This window comes from Metopolophium dirhodum, chromosome 6 (genome assembly GCF_019925205.1).
Source record: "Metopolophium dirhodum isolate CAU chromosome 6, ASM1992520v1, whole genome shotgun sequence".
Taxonomy (NCBI): domain Eukaryota; kingdom Metazoa; phylum Arthropoda; class Insecta; order Hemiptera; family Aphididae; genus Metopolophium; species Metopolophium dirhodum.
Genome location: NC_083565.1, coordinates 6,447,299 through 6,463,027, shown reverse-complemented (window position 1 = coordinate 6,463,027; position 15,729 = coordinate 6,447,299). Strand labels below are relative to the sequence as shown.

The 15,729-nt window shown below is 27.1% G+C and overlaps 1 protein-coding gene across 1 annotated transcript in view; it reads right to left on the bottom strand.

Annotated features, from left to right (window-relative positions):
* Window positions 1–360: 360 nt before the first annotated feature.
* Window positions 361–15,729, bottom strand: part of LOC132947857 (uncharacterized) — a 59,699-nt gene continuing 44,330 nt past the window's right edge. The window contains exons 3-7 of the mRNA XM_061018091.1: window positions 11,387–11,598; window positions 8,482–8,617; window positions 8,242–8,366; window positions 5,883–6,135; window positions 361–624 (exon numbers count right to left, since the gene is read on the bottom strand). Coding sequence (XP_060874074.1) covers window positions 521–624; window positions 5,883–6,135; window positions 8,242–8,366; window positions 8,482–8,617; window positions 11,387–11,515 — 747 coding nt within the window. The 5' untranslated portion in view covers window positions 11,516–11,598 and the 3' untranslated portion in view covers window positions 361–520. The remainder of the gene's footprint in view (window positions 625–5,882; window positions 6,136–8,241; window positions 8,367–8,481; window positions 8,618–11,386; window positions 11,599–15,729) is intronic.

Sequence of the window (15,729 nt, the reverse complement as noted above, 5' to 3'; positions counted from 1 at the left end):
ATTTTTAATAATATTTCCGTTTCCGTTAATTAAAGCTTTTTAGTTTTAGCACACATTTTGTGAATTATTTTTAATTTTCGTCCAAAAATATTTGATATGATCTGTACTTAATTAAGTCGCACTTAATTATTAATATCTTTAATTTATAATAATATGTTATATTTGATTGATTTTCATATTTTTAAAATTATAATTGTTTATAGTATGCCGTATACGTCTTATAAACCATTTTATACTGACTTTTTCTCGAGATTTTATCATTTTTTAAGATGTAATAGTGCATTCAATTCACAGTCCTATTCATAACAGTACTTTCATGAACTAATATATTATTACATATTATAAAATGTTCTCGTTACATAAATTGAATAACTTTTTTTCGTATATTATAACACTATATATAGTTACATTAAAAATGTGTAGGAAATAAACAATATATTACAATGTTATTATAAACTACGATTATTTTGAGAATTACAATAACAATACAATTACAAATAATGTGTTTATTTCTTCGTAATTAGTATGCAACTTGTACATTTCTGTTGTTTCGCAGACAGAACAGCAAAACACATGCCAGATGAATAATGTTCGGTGTGTTTTGTACACTGATTGAAGTTTTATCTGAAATAAAAAAAAAAAATTAAAAACAAACGATTTGTGTAGAATTAATTTACTTAAAAATGTAAAATGGTAACATATGCAGGTACTTATAAATCGCAATTTGCTACAGATTTGTATTATTAATGGTTTTGTTGCTAGAACGAGTAAAACCCCAGAAATATAAATATATAAGTAACGTACAACGTGTCGTCTATTCTATAGGCATATGAAATATCTTATGTTATCTATTTTCATTCATTGAACTTTGTATAAAAACGTTCCGTCTTATTTACTAACAATAATATTGCTGAAAGTAAGAGAATACACCGCTGAAATTCAACGATGAATATCAAGACAATTCGAATGTTTTTTGATTCAAACGATTCGTTTATTACCATCATACTGCACAATCATAGGTTCTTAAAAAGCCCGGCCCGTAGTGACATTGGACCGGGCCGGGCCTTTGAAATAAAATAAAGGGTTAGACCGGGCTTTTTTAAGTCTTGGAATTTTATTCAGGGTCGGGCCTGGGTTTTTTTTGTACAATTTGCCGGGCCGGGCTGGACTTTGAATAATAAATCAAGGGTTGGACCGGGCTTTTTAAGGATTTTTCTTCTACAATAAATAATCACAATTTAAAATAATAAATAATAATGATAAAACCGATGTTGGTACAGGTATATACTCTATGGATAGATACCTACTAGATAGTAGATACAATCACAACGAATAAAATAATATATTGATTGGTGGGTATAATAAAGCTATTTATATACCATAATAATATTATATTTTTTTTCACAATATTTTTTGGACCAGGCCGGGCCGGGCTTGAGGATAAAATTTATGAACCGGACCGGGCTGAAAATTTACGGCCCTTGCAGGCAAGGCTGGGCATTAACGAGTTAAAAAGTTAAAGTTAAGTTAAAAAGTTAATTTTATTTTAACTTTTTAACTTAACTAGTTACTTTAGTCTATTCACTAACTTAGCTGTTAACTTACTAAATTTCTTTCTTAATTAACGTGAAATTAACGAGTTAATTTTTCATTTTAAGAAGTAAGTTCAGTTAATTTATTTTGTTTTTATTTTTATAATATTTCACTATTTCAGTCTATTTCGTTTTCATATCAAAAATTGTTTAAAGTTAAAAATTTATATCGTTCGAATCTAACTTATAAAGTAAGGATTAGGATTAGGATTAGGAAGTACTGTGTGAAGTATAAACACTATATCCTATAATTTAGTTTTGGGTTGGAAAAAAATTAAGTACGCTAGCGTTGTATAGACAAATTAACTTTTTTTTAACTTAATAAAAAGTTAATAAAAAGTGTGTATTTACTTTTAACTTAACTGAGTTAACCTATAGTTAAATTAACTTTTAACTTTTAACTTTTTGTTATTGATGCATATTAACTTAACTTAACTGAGTTAAAAAAAATGATTAACTTGCCCAGCCTTGCTTGCAAGTCTACAGTGCCTACCTACCTATCTAATAATTTTTCCGTCGATTGCTTTAATTTTTTAATGTCGTTTAATTATATCTTCTTACACCTAAAACATGTTCTTTTACGACCCCTTTAAAATTATATATGTACAAAAGTTTTCTGAAATACATTTGACTCCCAATATTCCATACTCCAAGTATGCTCTCACCCCCTCCCCCCAACCAATTAGTCTATTTTACGTTAACAACGCATTTATTCAAGTTTATCTAATTACTTCGATTTGTATACTATTTAAATAGAGCTCTGTGACATAACAAACTTTTGTTTTTAAAATGAGAACCTCTTTTTTACTGTAAATTATTTAGCAGATGATTTTAGCATGCTTGCTCAATCACCCTGTATATTAGCCGTTTCTCACACATTTGGAAAATTGCATCAGATTGTTGCATCAACCGTGATATGTAGCGTACTACTGTTACATTTTCTTTTTGGGGTGACGAAACAAATACCGTTATTATAGTGTTTGTACACGTGGTTGGTTTTAGGCGTGAAATCCTCATCCAATATATTAAGAGTGTGTGTAAAAACTTACTTGCGTTTGGCGGAATTACATTGTGGATAATAGAAACAACGGAAAAAAACGCATTTTGTAATTGCTCTCCGCCATTACGAAGAATAATCGCCTTTTTAGTCTACGTTTTTTTTACGGCTTTATCCGACCAATAAAGCATGATTGATCTCTTCTCTTTGCACCGATCTTCCCAGACTATACATAGGTGTACACCCATAGGGCCTGGAGCCATAACCACCGAAAACCGGTAAACGGGTATGTATACTTTATATAGATTCGTTACAGATTAATTCACTTGATATTGCGAGTCTTTGTGAAATAATAAATTAATATTAAATGTCTGGTTGGTTGAATGGTTATTTATATTATAATATACGTTTGAGTATAATATAAGTTAAATAATATATAATAGCTTACAATATCGGTCAAGCACACAGTCGTACCTAAATTACATATAAATTACGTATATAAATTATAAGTTGGTGTATAATTATTTGTTCACGTTATAGGTATATTTACGCGACTTATACATTTTTAATGACAACAATAACACTATAATATGTAGGGAGATGCCCGAATATCAGTAATTCAATTGAATAATATAAAATATAAAATATATTGCGACTATTTTATTGATTACTAAGGGGGCTTTGCTCACTCCATTCGCCAACCACCTCTTTTGACTCATAACTGTCATTTGTTTATTTTTTTTCTTCGTTGTCACATCAATGATATTCTTGGAAATAAAAATTCCAATACTTTTTTATCTGGATAATAGAGAGATTTATTTATTTATATTTAAAAAAAAAAAAACGATTAATATATATTGTTGTTCTCCGTATGATGAGAAATATTACTGCATAAAGACGACAGCCATAATATTATTATTTAGACAGTTTTGACAGCGGTTAAGTAATTTGAAGTCTTACGACTTCCTAGGTCTGATTCGCTATATGTACCATTTTACCAGCTGTATTTATGTAATATATATGTAGGCCAGCTAATATTTCGGTATCTAAATACCGTAAATGATTTCCCTTTCAACATATCGGTAATAAACCAACACCACAACTAAAAACGATGATACATACAATTCTATTACAGGCATTTATCTATTTCAATTAATTCGAATTACGTATATGTACAAAGCAGGGTAAACTATATACAAATCACGAACACTTAATTTAATTTCTATATTTTTTTAGAAATCTTTAGAGACTTATAAGTATAGGTGTTTTTTTGGAATCAGGTTGAACGGAAATTTGTTTATAGAAATTGTGTACCCATCAAATTGAAAATGTGTATGCTTGGCATAGGTAACTCCGTTGGGTATTATTTTACATAGAATTTCACATTTATTCGTGACATTGTTTTATAATCTTGTATTATATTACTTATATATTACTCTTGCAGTCTTGCATTACGTTATCATTTTAGATTCCGAGTGGAATCTATGTACAATTTTAATAAACTTTAGAAATCTGTGGAGGTCATTTATATTTTAGATTCTCAGAGGAGTGAGGATACATTATAGTTTTACAATGGATCGGTTTTCTCCTTTTTTATTTGTAGGTGTAGTAGTTTATCTAAGCTTAAGATAGTATTTCGATGAATTGTACCGAAAAAAATAGTAAAAATAATAGTTATAGGTATAAACGTTATAAATAAAATAGATTTTAGTAATTTTAATTAATATCAGAAAATAAAAATACTAGAGACATGAAATTTATTATATAGATATGAAATAAATACAATTTATTTTAACGATCAAATAATTTAAATATTTGTTAATTTTCAGATTTATTTTTTTTAAAAACATTTTGCAGTTTTATTTAAGACAAAAAAATGCACCTATATTATAAGCTGTTGTTTCACACACCATTAATACACTTATTTACTTTTTATATACCTATCTAGTCTTAACTCCACATTTTCGGCATAAGCGTAATATTACCATAATAGTATTTATACTTATATATATGCAGCACAGCACTCACATATTTACATTTATGCATCTTAAATAACTTAATTTAATAGTTAATACGTGATATCGTTCTAAGACATTTTTCCGTATGTCACCCGAACTACGTCTGATCGTACTTACTTCACTTTTATTAAAACGTATAAAGTTGTATAGGTAATGTGTAATATAATATGTACGGTAAAGTAATGTAATATAAAGTAATGCAGGACTAGTAAACATAAAAGTAAAACATACATATAGCTCATATAGTGCCCCACATTCTCTGTGCAGGTAATTTGAAAGAATGTAACAATTATGGGAAAGGTTGTAAAACATAACTAAAGCCTTAAACTGATCTAAATTATTCTCATTCAATAAAAATTGATCACATTTGTCCAACAATATACCTACCGATTGATAATGTCAAATTTATCTATATAATAGGAACCTATAATATATATATTTTTTTTTTTTTTTTTTTATTGGGTAACCCGCGGCAACATAGGCCATTGGGTGTGGGGAGGACACTGTAGGTTTTATATTGGGTAGGTTTGGTAGGTTTATTATTGGGTAGGTTTATATATATATTATTATTTTTTGTATTTAGATCTATAATATAATTTATATAATTTAAATTATTTATACCTACTTATTTTATTACCAAACATTTTCTCTCAATTTCACACCTTCAATTAATATTTTATTATCACTATAATTGCAGACAATAATGTTTAGTCATCTAGTTCATAACTATTCACCTCCAATCCCGGCATATAGCTTACAGGAGACTGATAAAACAAATTACGAACAATTCCCGATTCCTGAGACCGCATTTACACCTACTTTAATAAGGATTTTTTTACGCGCGCTGGGTCCTTGCCCATTACAATTTTCAATTGTAAAGCGACAATGACGATGACAATTATGACATGGCGTCAAATAGTGATAGTTAGCCGACCGTAATAATGGCCTTCAGCCGTGTCATTGTATCAATGCTTTATCTGATCGACATTATATTATATCGTCGTTATCATCGTTTTACAATATTGAAAACTGTAAAAGAGCAATCAAAAAAATTCATAATTGAATCGGCAGTAAAGGTGGTGGCATGCCGTAAAGTACTGAAGTCGTAAATAATCAATATGATAATCGAGTAATATTTACATTTTATAATAATGACATTCAGTGTCAAAACTTAAACGATCTGTAGGTAGGTAATAGGTATATAGAAATATGAGTGAATATTCACTATAGTTACTCATAGTCCATAGGCTTATAGTTAATATAATTCGTATTTACCTTGTATTTTAGCCTGTTGAACTTGGTTAGAAATTATTGATTCTGTAGGAGGCCGTTTGGTGAACTTAACAACTTTTTCATCTGAGTGTAAATAAAATGAAGGAAGTCTAGCCACACATTTCAGATATATTTCACCACTCTTATAATGACCATCGGTCACATTAAAGCTGAGTCCAAGTACAGTTGTCACAAGTCGTTCGCTACCTGTAAAGTGCTCCTTGTAGTACGGTCCTTGTACAACCGTAGAGTTGGCCTAAATAAATTAAAAAAATGTTTTTAAATAATCTTGTGCTTTCTCATTAAACATCTATAGTTATTTGAATATTTGCCAATTGATTTTCATTTCTTATTCTTTTTAGTTAAAAACATATGGCGTATCAAATATTAATATTAAATTATTAACCAAACTATAGTGCACCATACATTGCATTACATATGCCCCATGTCACTCCTTCCCTTAACCGAAATTCGAATGGCCATAAATAAAAATATAAAAAAAGTTAAATTAGATGAGCGAATACAATTACGATTTATTTCAATGAAGAAAGAGAGAAAATGTTATGCTATTATCGTTCATATTATTCATTACCTACATTTTAGTTGAAATAATGATTTTTCTTTTCTATGAACAATAATTATTCATGGTATATACGTTTAACTTGAAAGTATTCAATAACATTGAAATAAAGTCTGTCAACTAATAAATATTTAGAAAGAATCATAGATTTCGATAAAATTGCTTCGGTCTATACTCTATGCATTTGTTGAAACTAGGTATATTATTATCGTTTACGTCAATAATCAATTTCACGATATTTATTAACAGTTTATCATTCAATGACAAAACAAGTAATAATTGAGAATGACAACTTTATAAAATAGGTATTGAAATATAAAAAAGCTATTAATAAAACGTTTAGTTTCTAATAGTATTTCACTATGTAGGTATGTAGTATGTTGAGTTAATATTAATATGAATATACATTAATAGTGAACACGAACGTATTATGTTGTACATATTTTATAATGTGTTAAACGTATACGAAATTTTTAGTGAATTACGACAAAATTACAAACAGCCGTCATTAAGTATTCAATTTTTGTTTTTGATATAATTTGTACGCACCATTGTAAAAACATTTCACAATATTTATTTATTAATTGAATATATCTTATTTTTACACTACTCGTTATTAAGGTTAACTATAATATTTAATTAAATACCTCAACTATTGAGTTTCTTTTAATGATTATTTGAATAACAATAGTTTAAGATTGAATCAAGATAAAATAAATATGGGTTGCTGTTACTTTCAAAACAAAATATAGGTACTCTGTATTACTATACTATGTAATTATGTCATTACTCATAATTGAATACCCATCATGGCCTAGTTAACATACCAATTATCTTCCATTTATAATTATTATATTCATCTAAATTGTCAAATAATTGTTTTACATAAAACAATATAAGTACATATCTCTAATAACATTTAGTGTTATAAATTTATAATATTTTATGAAATTACAAAAAAATATTGTTGTTTAGTTATTTAATTAATATACTTTTAGTTTCAAAACAACATATTTTAATTAGAACATCATTCAAAATGGTTATTATTCGTAAATACTATTAATTAACAATTTGTATAATTAGATTTTCAAACACCCAGAAGCTAGAAACAAATGAACAATCTATTTAAATGCTAGATATACGAAAACAAACGACTACATTATAAACAATACCTTACTTGGAAACTGGAAAGTAAATAATAAATCTCTTAGATATTTTGTATTGTTGAGATCGGGAGTGCTGAACAACATTATATAATATTTATATTGACTCGTTAGTATATGAGCCAGAAACGCTACTTATCTATACTTGACTTTTGTCAAAAACGTGAAATTCTTATATTATCTGAGCGTGTTTTATCAAGTAATATTTTTGCGAGTTTAGAAGAAGAAAAAGCACATAATAAAAAAAAAAAAAACAGTATTACCGTTTTTTTTTTTTTTTGCAGAATAAAGTTATTTAAATATTCTTTCTGTGTGCGTGTACATATAAACCGTATGTGGATAACATAATATATAATATTGAGAGGTTACGTCGAAATGAATATTCATTGCTTACAGATAAAAATCGAACAACATTATTTTTGAGTAAATACATATTATTCCCATGACAATAATTTTCAACGTTTCACAAACTCATTTCTCTCTTGCCTCTTTACATTTTTTAGCTCTTCGATCCCTGTACCTTGTGTATAACTCTATATGAGAATGTTACGTGCATATAATAATACATATTTATTATATGTTATACGTTCATTCTGCGCAGTCGTTCTATCGTACATACCTTTTCTTTGTTAATGTACCAAATGAGCTGGGCGTGGAATTGCATCTTACTCGACGTACAGTTGGCGTTTACAGTGTCCCCGACATTGTATTCGTGGTGAAGACCGGCGATCTGTGGACCTTCTGCTAGCGCATTACCGCGTGCAACACGAAAACAATTCATAACATTTTTTTGTAGTTATTGTTATTTTTGTTTAAAGACAGTTGTGTATGATAACAACGAATTTTCACTGTAACATACCCACTGTAATCATATCTCTGTCTTGGAATACGGTTTGGAACGACGGAGCCTCCGCCGACACTTCACACCTATAAGTTCCACTGCTTGACAGCTCTAAAGACTTGAGCACGACTTCGTTTGAATTTGATTTATCGATCTGAAAACGAGATTGAATTGTAATTGGTTTAGAGACGAAATAATATCACGTGCTGTTAATTTGCCTATACAACACGCCGTTACTATAATAGTTTCTCTGTCCTCTCGCCAATATTTTATTATTTAGTTTGTAATATAAATTAATAACAACTAGCAATGATTTCCAAAAATGCATCTGAAACCTATATTTAGATATAAAAAAAAAATTTATTCATATAAAATAAAATATATTTAAAACGCGTTTAATTGGTAAAATAATATTATTACTCGCATGCCTATAAGCATTGAGTACCTATAGATAGTATACTATCTATACTCAATGCTATAAGTAAGGTATAATGTTTGATGTTGTCTATATTGGTGTTTCTAAAATTTCATTTATACCCGCATGTTGGAGAAGTTTAATTATTAGCTTTTGGGATATTTTATTTTATGCGTTTTATTAAAATTGTCTAAATCAAGAAAAAATATAACTTTTAGCATAATATTGCAATTTACAGATATTAAAAATGCTCTTTATTTTTATCAATGTTGTCTATTTTTGTATTCATTCAGCACATTTATTCATATCACAGCGACATTAAACATTTAATTTTCTTCCATGTATTTAAATATTTATTAATTAGGTTGTTGCTATTATATATGAGCTCATATTACTTAATTGTAATTGGTTAACCGACTTCTGATATTACTATTTACGGAAACAACAAGTCAACAATCATAAATAAGTGGTGATTTTCGTGAATAATCTTTGAGTACAAATCAAGGATACATGATGTATATTTCAGGCATATTATTTCTAATAATAAGCAAAACTGATAGTATATTTAAATTATATTTATATTTTACTTTATAGTTTATGACTGATGGGGCTTGATTTAATAATATATAATAGTGTAATGCCTTGATGTATACTTATTACGTATATATGGATGTGAGAACATTTTCAAAATGATATAAATTAAATGTACATATGCTAATGTCTCCTATCAACTATATTAATTATACACTTCATATTTTAATTGTAATTAATTGGTGATCTTGTCTTGTGTGTATCCAATATTCTAATCCACGAATTATGATAAATTTAAAAGCAAATAATACACTCATAAATCATTTTTATTTGTTATCTATATGATTAATAAAACAATTCCTTCTATTTTTAACAATATGTATTGTTATATTCATTATTTAGTAGACCATATGATTACGAATTTACTTAATAACTTACAAGTAATATTATTGATGTAAAATATTTGTAGTTTCATAAAATCAGTAGAATACCAACAACCTTTAAAATTGGTTTTACTTTATAAAGTTTATTCATTCCATCCATTGTTTATTTTGTAATCAAAATTTTAACAATTTATTCAAATTTCTAAGGAGACGCGATGATATTAAATTAGTTTTCATTAGGTAATATGAAACTGATCAAACAATAATTACCCGAAATCTCCATTAATAGTATAATACTCGGTATACTGGAATATTACTTACACTTAAAATACCAAGGAACTTTGAGAAGTATTCCTCATCAAGCGCACACATGCAAAAACACGATTTGCCATTTGGCCCAGGTCATTTTGTTTGAGTCATTTCAGAGTCATAGACCCAATAATGATATGACATTTATATTTACTTTGGATCCTAAACGTTAGGTGATATAAAAATATTTCTGTTGAATATTTCATTACTCGAACGCCAACCCTAAGTAATTTGTCGTTTTACCGCATATACGCAAACCATTACTCCCTTTCCCTCAAAACACACGTGTTCCATTCCTTAGGAAATGGGAGCAATATATTCGTATTTCCACCGTGTAATATATTTCGGAATTTGATCCAGAGTCACCCAAATTCATAGTGAAGAATAATAAATGTTTGCTTCTGTTGAATATATGTAAAATCAATAGTTTGATATAAAACTATACCTATAGTTTATAATATTATTAGATTTAATTTATATTAATGTGATAATATGGAATTCATACCAACGAATGAAATAGTTAAATAAAAAATACTTAATTAATTTATCATTACAATTATATTATTTTACATTTTTACATAAAACATCTTTTCATTATATTAACATATATTTTAAAGTATAAAATCTTTCTATAAAAATACTGTATCCTATTTATATTTTTATTAAAAAGAGTTTATGCCTTCTTAAAATTATGAATTTAAGTAATCATTATTAATATATCAGGTATAATATTATATTATAACAAAAGTTTTTAGAAAAACCTTAGATGTTCGATTTTTTATCAAAGAAATATTTAATAAAAAAAAATTATATACCTAGTAAAAAGTAGAATTTAGAAGAAATTAGTTCTTAAATAATCTTTATAAGACACATAATAAGCAGTTTGATTATTTTTTGATTACTTATATATTTTTATTTCTATACATTTATTATTTATAACATTATTTTAAAATATCATAGGTACTACAAGTATTAAATTTATTTTCCACTACAAACGATCATAAAATAGCGATACAATCTTACTATTAATGAGTAAAACCACAGTATTTATTTTAAACGAACTAATAAGAATAACACAAAGCGATGATCAACGAACGCTTTTTTTTTAAGTTCTAGCTTAGGGGTTATGACATAATTGAAGCTTTTATAGACAGATACCTGTATGCCAATGCTGAAAACCTATGCTGATACGCACACAACATGGCCACACTTAATAAATTATTAATGATACATAATAATAATAACAATAATAAATTACATTTTACTATAATATGATTTTACTTACGTCAATATAAATGCCTTGTTTTTCGAAAACTTGTATTTTTGGTTTGCTTTTGGGTAAATATCTGAAGAACTCGTCCCCGTTCTTGTACCATTTGACTGAATACAAATTTTCTCCTTCTAGGTCGTACATGCACTCTAGTTTTGTACTACTGCCTAATACCGTATGGTTGGCTATTCGGACGTTCAACAATTTTATGTTACTGATGAAAGATGCTGAAACAACAGACGATATCAAAATACGATTAGCCCGTACAAAACTATAATATCAGTAGTAATAAATAAAAAAACTAAATTATTATGAACAGTTAGTACTTAGTAGATAAGAGGTAAACACGTCGTCTTATAATAATATGATGTAATTCACAAAGCAGAGTAGCAGTGTTTAACAGTGCCTAACTACTTCACTTTTATCTCGTATAGTCGTATGATAAATGAGGAAACGGCTATCTAATGATTGTCATCCGAGATATAGCTAATAGGTAGATACTGTATATAGTACGATTATCATAATTTATCATTGATAAAAATAGATATTCATATTATTATGTTCCAAGACGTGTATTATGCACGAATACTACATAATATTAAATGGATTATATACTATTGAAGGAATTTAAAAACTTATAGCTGGACAAAGTAATAATCTTCTGGTTTATGTATTTACAACTATATGGAATTAAAATATAACATTCAGTATTAGGTACGTAAAACACGTATAATATCTATAAACATATTGTAGTGTCAAACACGTGTTATAGGTGCGAACGCGCATCGGTGTAATATTATAAAAATATAAAAAAATATATAATATGATATATAAAAATATCATATTTGTATCTATTGATTTAAAAAAAAAAAATAATAAAAAAAAATCTAGATAAAAGGTCTTATAAATTATGTTCATCTTATATATTATTACGTAGGTGTTTTTTTACTTTTGTTTCTATATTCTTTGTTATGGGAGATATAACGCACTGCAAACGATTGTATACGAATATTATAGCGATTACTGATTATATTATAATGATTGCCGAAGCGCCGCTTAAATAAATTATGAATACACCCTCTGAATGTAAAATAAATGAATGGTTTTTCCCCGCTCTTTTTGATTTTTATAACGATTATAATCAACCACCCATTGTGGGTGTTATTTTATATATTATACCCCTACGCGCTTCAAGTCAACGTTAAATGCGCTGTTATGTGGTACAGTGATAATATTAGCAGTAGAATTGTATTATAGGTACACTGTAAATAGTACGCGCACATTACGTTGAAGAGTGTTTTCATCAAACGAAACCAAATAGAGTGTATTATTTTATCGTTGTATAATGACGATTATATACGGTCTGAATTAAACTTTTAACGTGTTTTATATTTTAAAACGAAATCAGAGTATGTGTGTGTGTGTGTGTGTGTGTGTGTGTGTGTGTATACTTACAATATATATTATTAGACGCACTCCACCACTTTAATTGTATATGTATTTCGCGTTTGATATATAAATGTGTTTTAACGTAAATATTTTATTCCTACCCGTTGTTATTTTTTTAGTTCGCCTTTAAAAATCACAAATTACACGAAAACACTGTTTGCACAAACCTTTGAAAACTGGGGTTGGATGATGGGGTTTGCCCGTGATTTTCAGTGTGTAATTTAATTGTAGCGCATTTCACACGTAGAAACCAAACACCAGTTGTGTTTTGTTATTTTCACAATTTCACCAACACTATAAACTACGTGTGTGGAATCCAGATAAATCGGGACCGAGGAGAAAGAAAACAACCAATTTTTATTTTTAACCTTTGGGGAGGTGGAAAAATGGTAACTCGATTTTTATTAGCAAATTTAACGAGGGATGAAAAAAAATACGGGACAAAAAACCACACCCTAAGACATGTCTAGGATTTTGTCATTTTGATCCATTGTAACTGACAAAACCAAAATTAAAAGAAAGTAAATCGAAACTTCTACTTTACACGTACAAGTCCCTTGAGTAACACGTATATCATGTTTAATTTGTAAGCAATTTGTTGTCATTGCAGTATGATAAAAAAAAAAAACAATTCTAAACGCTGCAGTATTGTGTCAGTTACAGCGTTTTTCATTTTTACTTTGTATTAAGTCATCACAAATAAGAAATATTACATTACTTTTGAAATACACGAAGGCCCGTACCTATTTCCATTGAAGATAATATATTAATATGTGTGGATTATACACGAGGACAAAATTAGTGTCAGTTCCAATAACAATATTAGAATTTAGAATGTAATGAGAACTGTGCATAATGTTTGCTTTTTAACTATAACATTTATAATATACAACCTTAAGCGTTCATCAAAATACTGATTTTATAATTAAAATGCATAACTTTGTTTTAATTTTAACTGGTAAATATTCATGCAAATCAATCTTGCAGTATAAGTTAATATTATTGATTGAGTTATTCGTTTTTTTTTTTTAAGAAAAATAATAAAACTTTCGCAATTTGTAATATGAATACAATTCTCAATAAAACAAAACTATGTCACGTGATATTTTTTCGAATTTTTACCACCAGCTATCCTTAAAGTAGTAAAAATATGAATTGAAGGTACTATAAAGTTGCGAGTTTTACAATTTTATATAATTTGGAAAAATTGTTAATGTATTTTAATATCCTTTGGAAACTATATATATTTAGGTACATAACATTAAATATAAAAATATCATATATATTGTATAAATGTCCCCAATGTGACTTACTGAAGATAAACTATAAGGTATTACACCTTGAAAAATTGCGTTATTATTAAGTTAATTAATAGTTTAAAGTCATTAAAAGGGTGATAATTATTTTTAAGACTGTAAAAATTGTTATCAGAAAATTTTAAGTCATAATTATTGAAGTCATTATAGTTATGTTATAGGTAATTAGTTATTAACTATCCCACGAAACTATAAGATATAAGAGTATTCATTTTTATTGATAGAACTCATGGAAACTAAATATTGTAAACGTAATAAGCTATATTTTAAGATTCACGTTTTGCATATCTTTAAAATATTATAATTTATTTTAATAATATTTCTTTAATTTGAATTAGTCAAATTCGATGTCCAGGCAATGTTTTATTTTTTATTTATTTATTCGTATGGCTTTATACTATAAGTTGTAACGCTACATATAGCATACATAATATGATTATATGAACATTTTAAGTAAAAGACAATTATAAATTTATATAAATACCTAATAATAATAACAATAATACAATAGCAAATACATTTTAAACGAATATGTAGGTATCACACTTCTTTTAACTAATGAAATTAGTTATACTATGCTATTAGATGTACTGTACCCTTTGATTTTATTTGTAATACTTTATGGCTCTAATTTTTTAGTAAGAAAATTTAAGTCATTTCGACTGTTGAATTAAATTTAACGGTTTTTTTATAGTTCATAAAATTTGTTAAAACAAGAAAGTACTAAACGTATTTCATATTTTTGGTATTTTTCGTAAGAGTTAAGTATGGAAATTCCATGAACTATTTTATCTGACATAATTTTTAGAAGTATTCAATATATTTACGATTGAAACGACTTATGTATATTAAAATTTTCATATTATTCCTTTTTTTTTCACTTTTTTCTGTCTCGTTTATTTTTTCAGAGTTCAAAATTATTTCCCTATATACTTTTTATTGATAAAAATCGATTTTCATAAATTTTATATAAATTTCCTAAAATTAAATAAAAAATTAAGACATTTAGATTTACCAAGCAAAAATATTAAAATAATAAACGTAACTACAATATATTGGAAATATTAAACAGATACGTTAACAGTATTAACATTTCATTTACTGAATACACAACAGCTTCAATGTAGATTATCGGTCTGGAATATAAATTACTCGATATAGCTTATAAATATATAATATAATAAATTCAAGGCATGGCATTAACGAGCTTAAAATTAAATTAAGACGTTGATTAAATTTCAATTAAGTACATAACGAGTTACTTATTTTTGTGAGGAACTTTAAAGTTAACAAGTCACTTTTCTTATGTACCCACCTCACGTGTTAATTTCAAGATAATTTAGAAAGTATAAAAATTAACCAGAATACTTTTAAATATTTTATGACGTGTACGGTATCTTTACCTTTAAGATACTTTCTCTTACTAATTACTATAATATGGATGGAAGCTTTAATGAACAACATGTAAATCTAACGAAATGTGTTACTAGAAAATTTGAATTTTATTTAAAATTATTATTTCCCTTTTAAGTGAACATTTTTACTAAATTTTGGTTCAACGTTCAACATGATAATAACTTTTGTAAAACTATT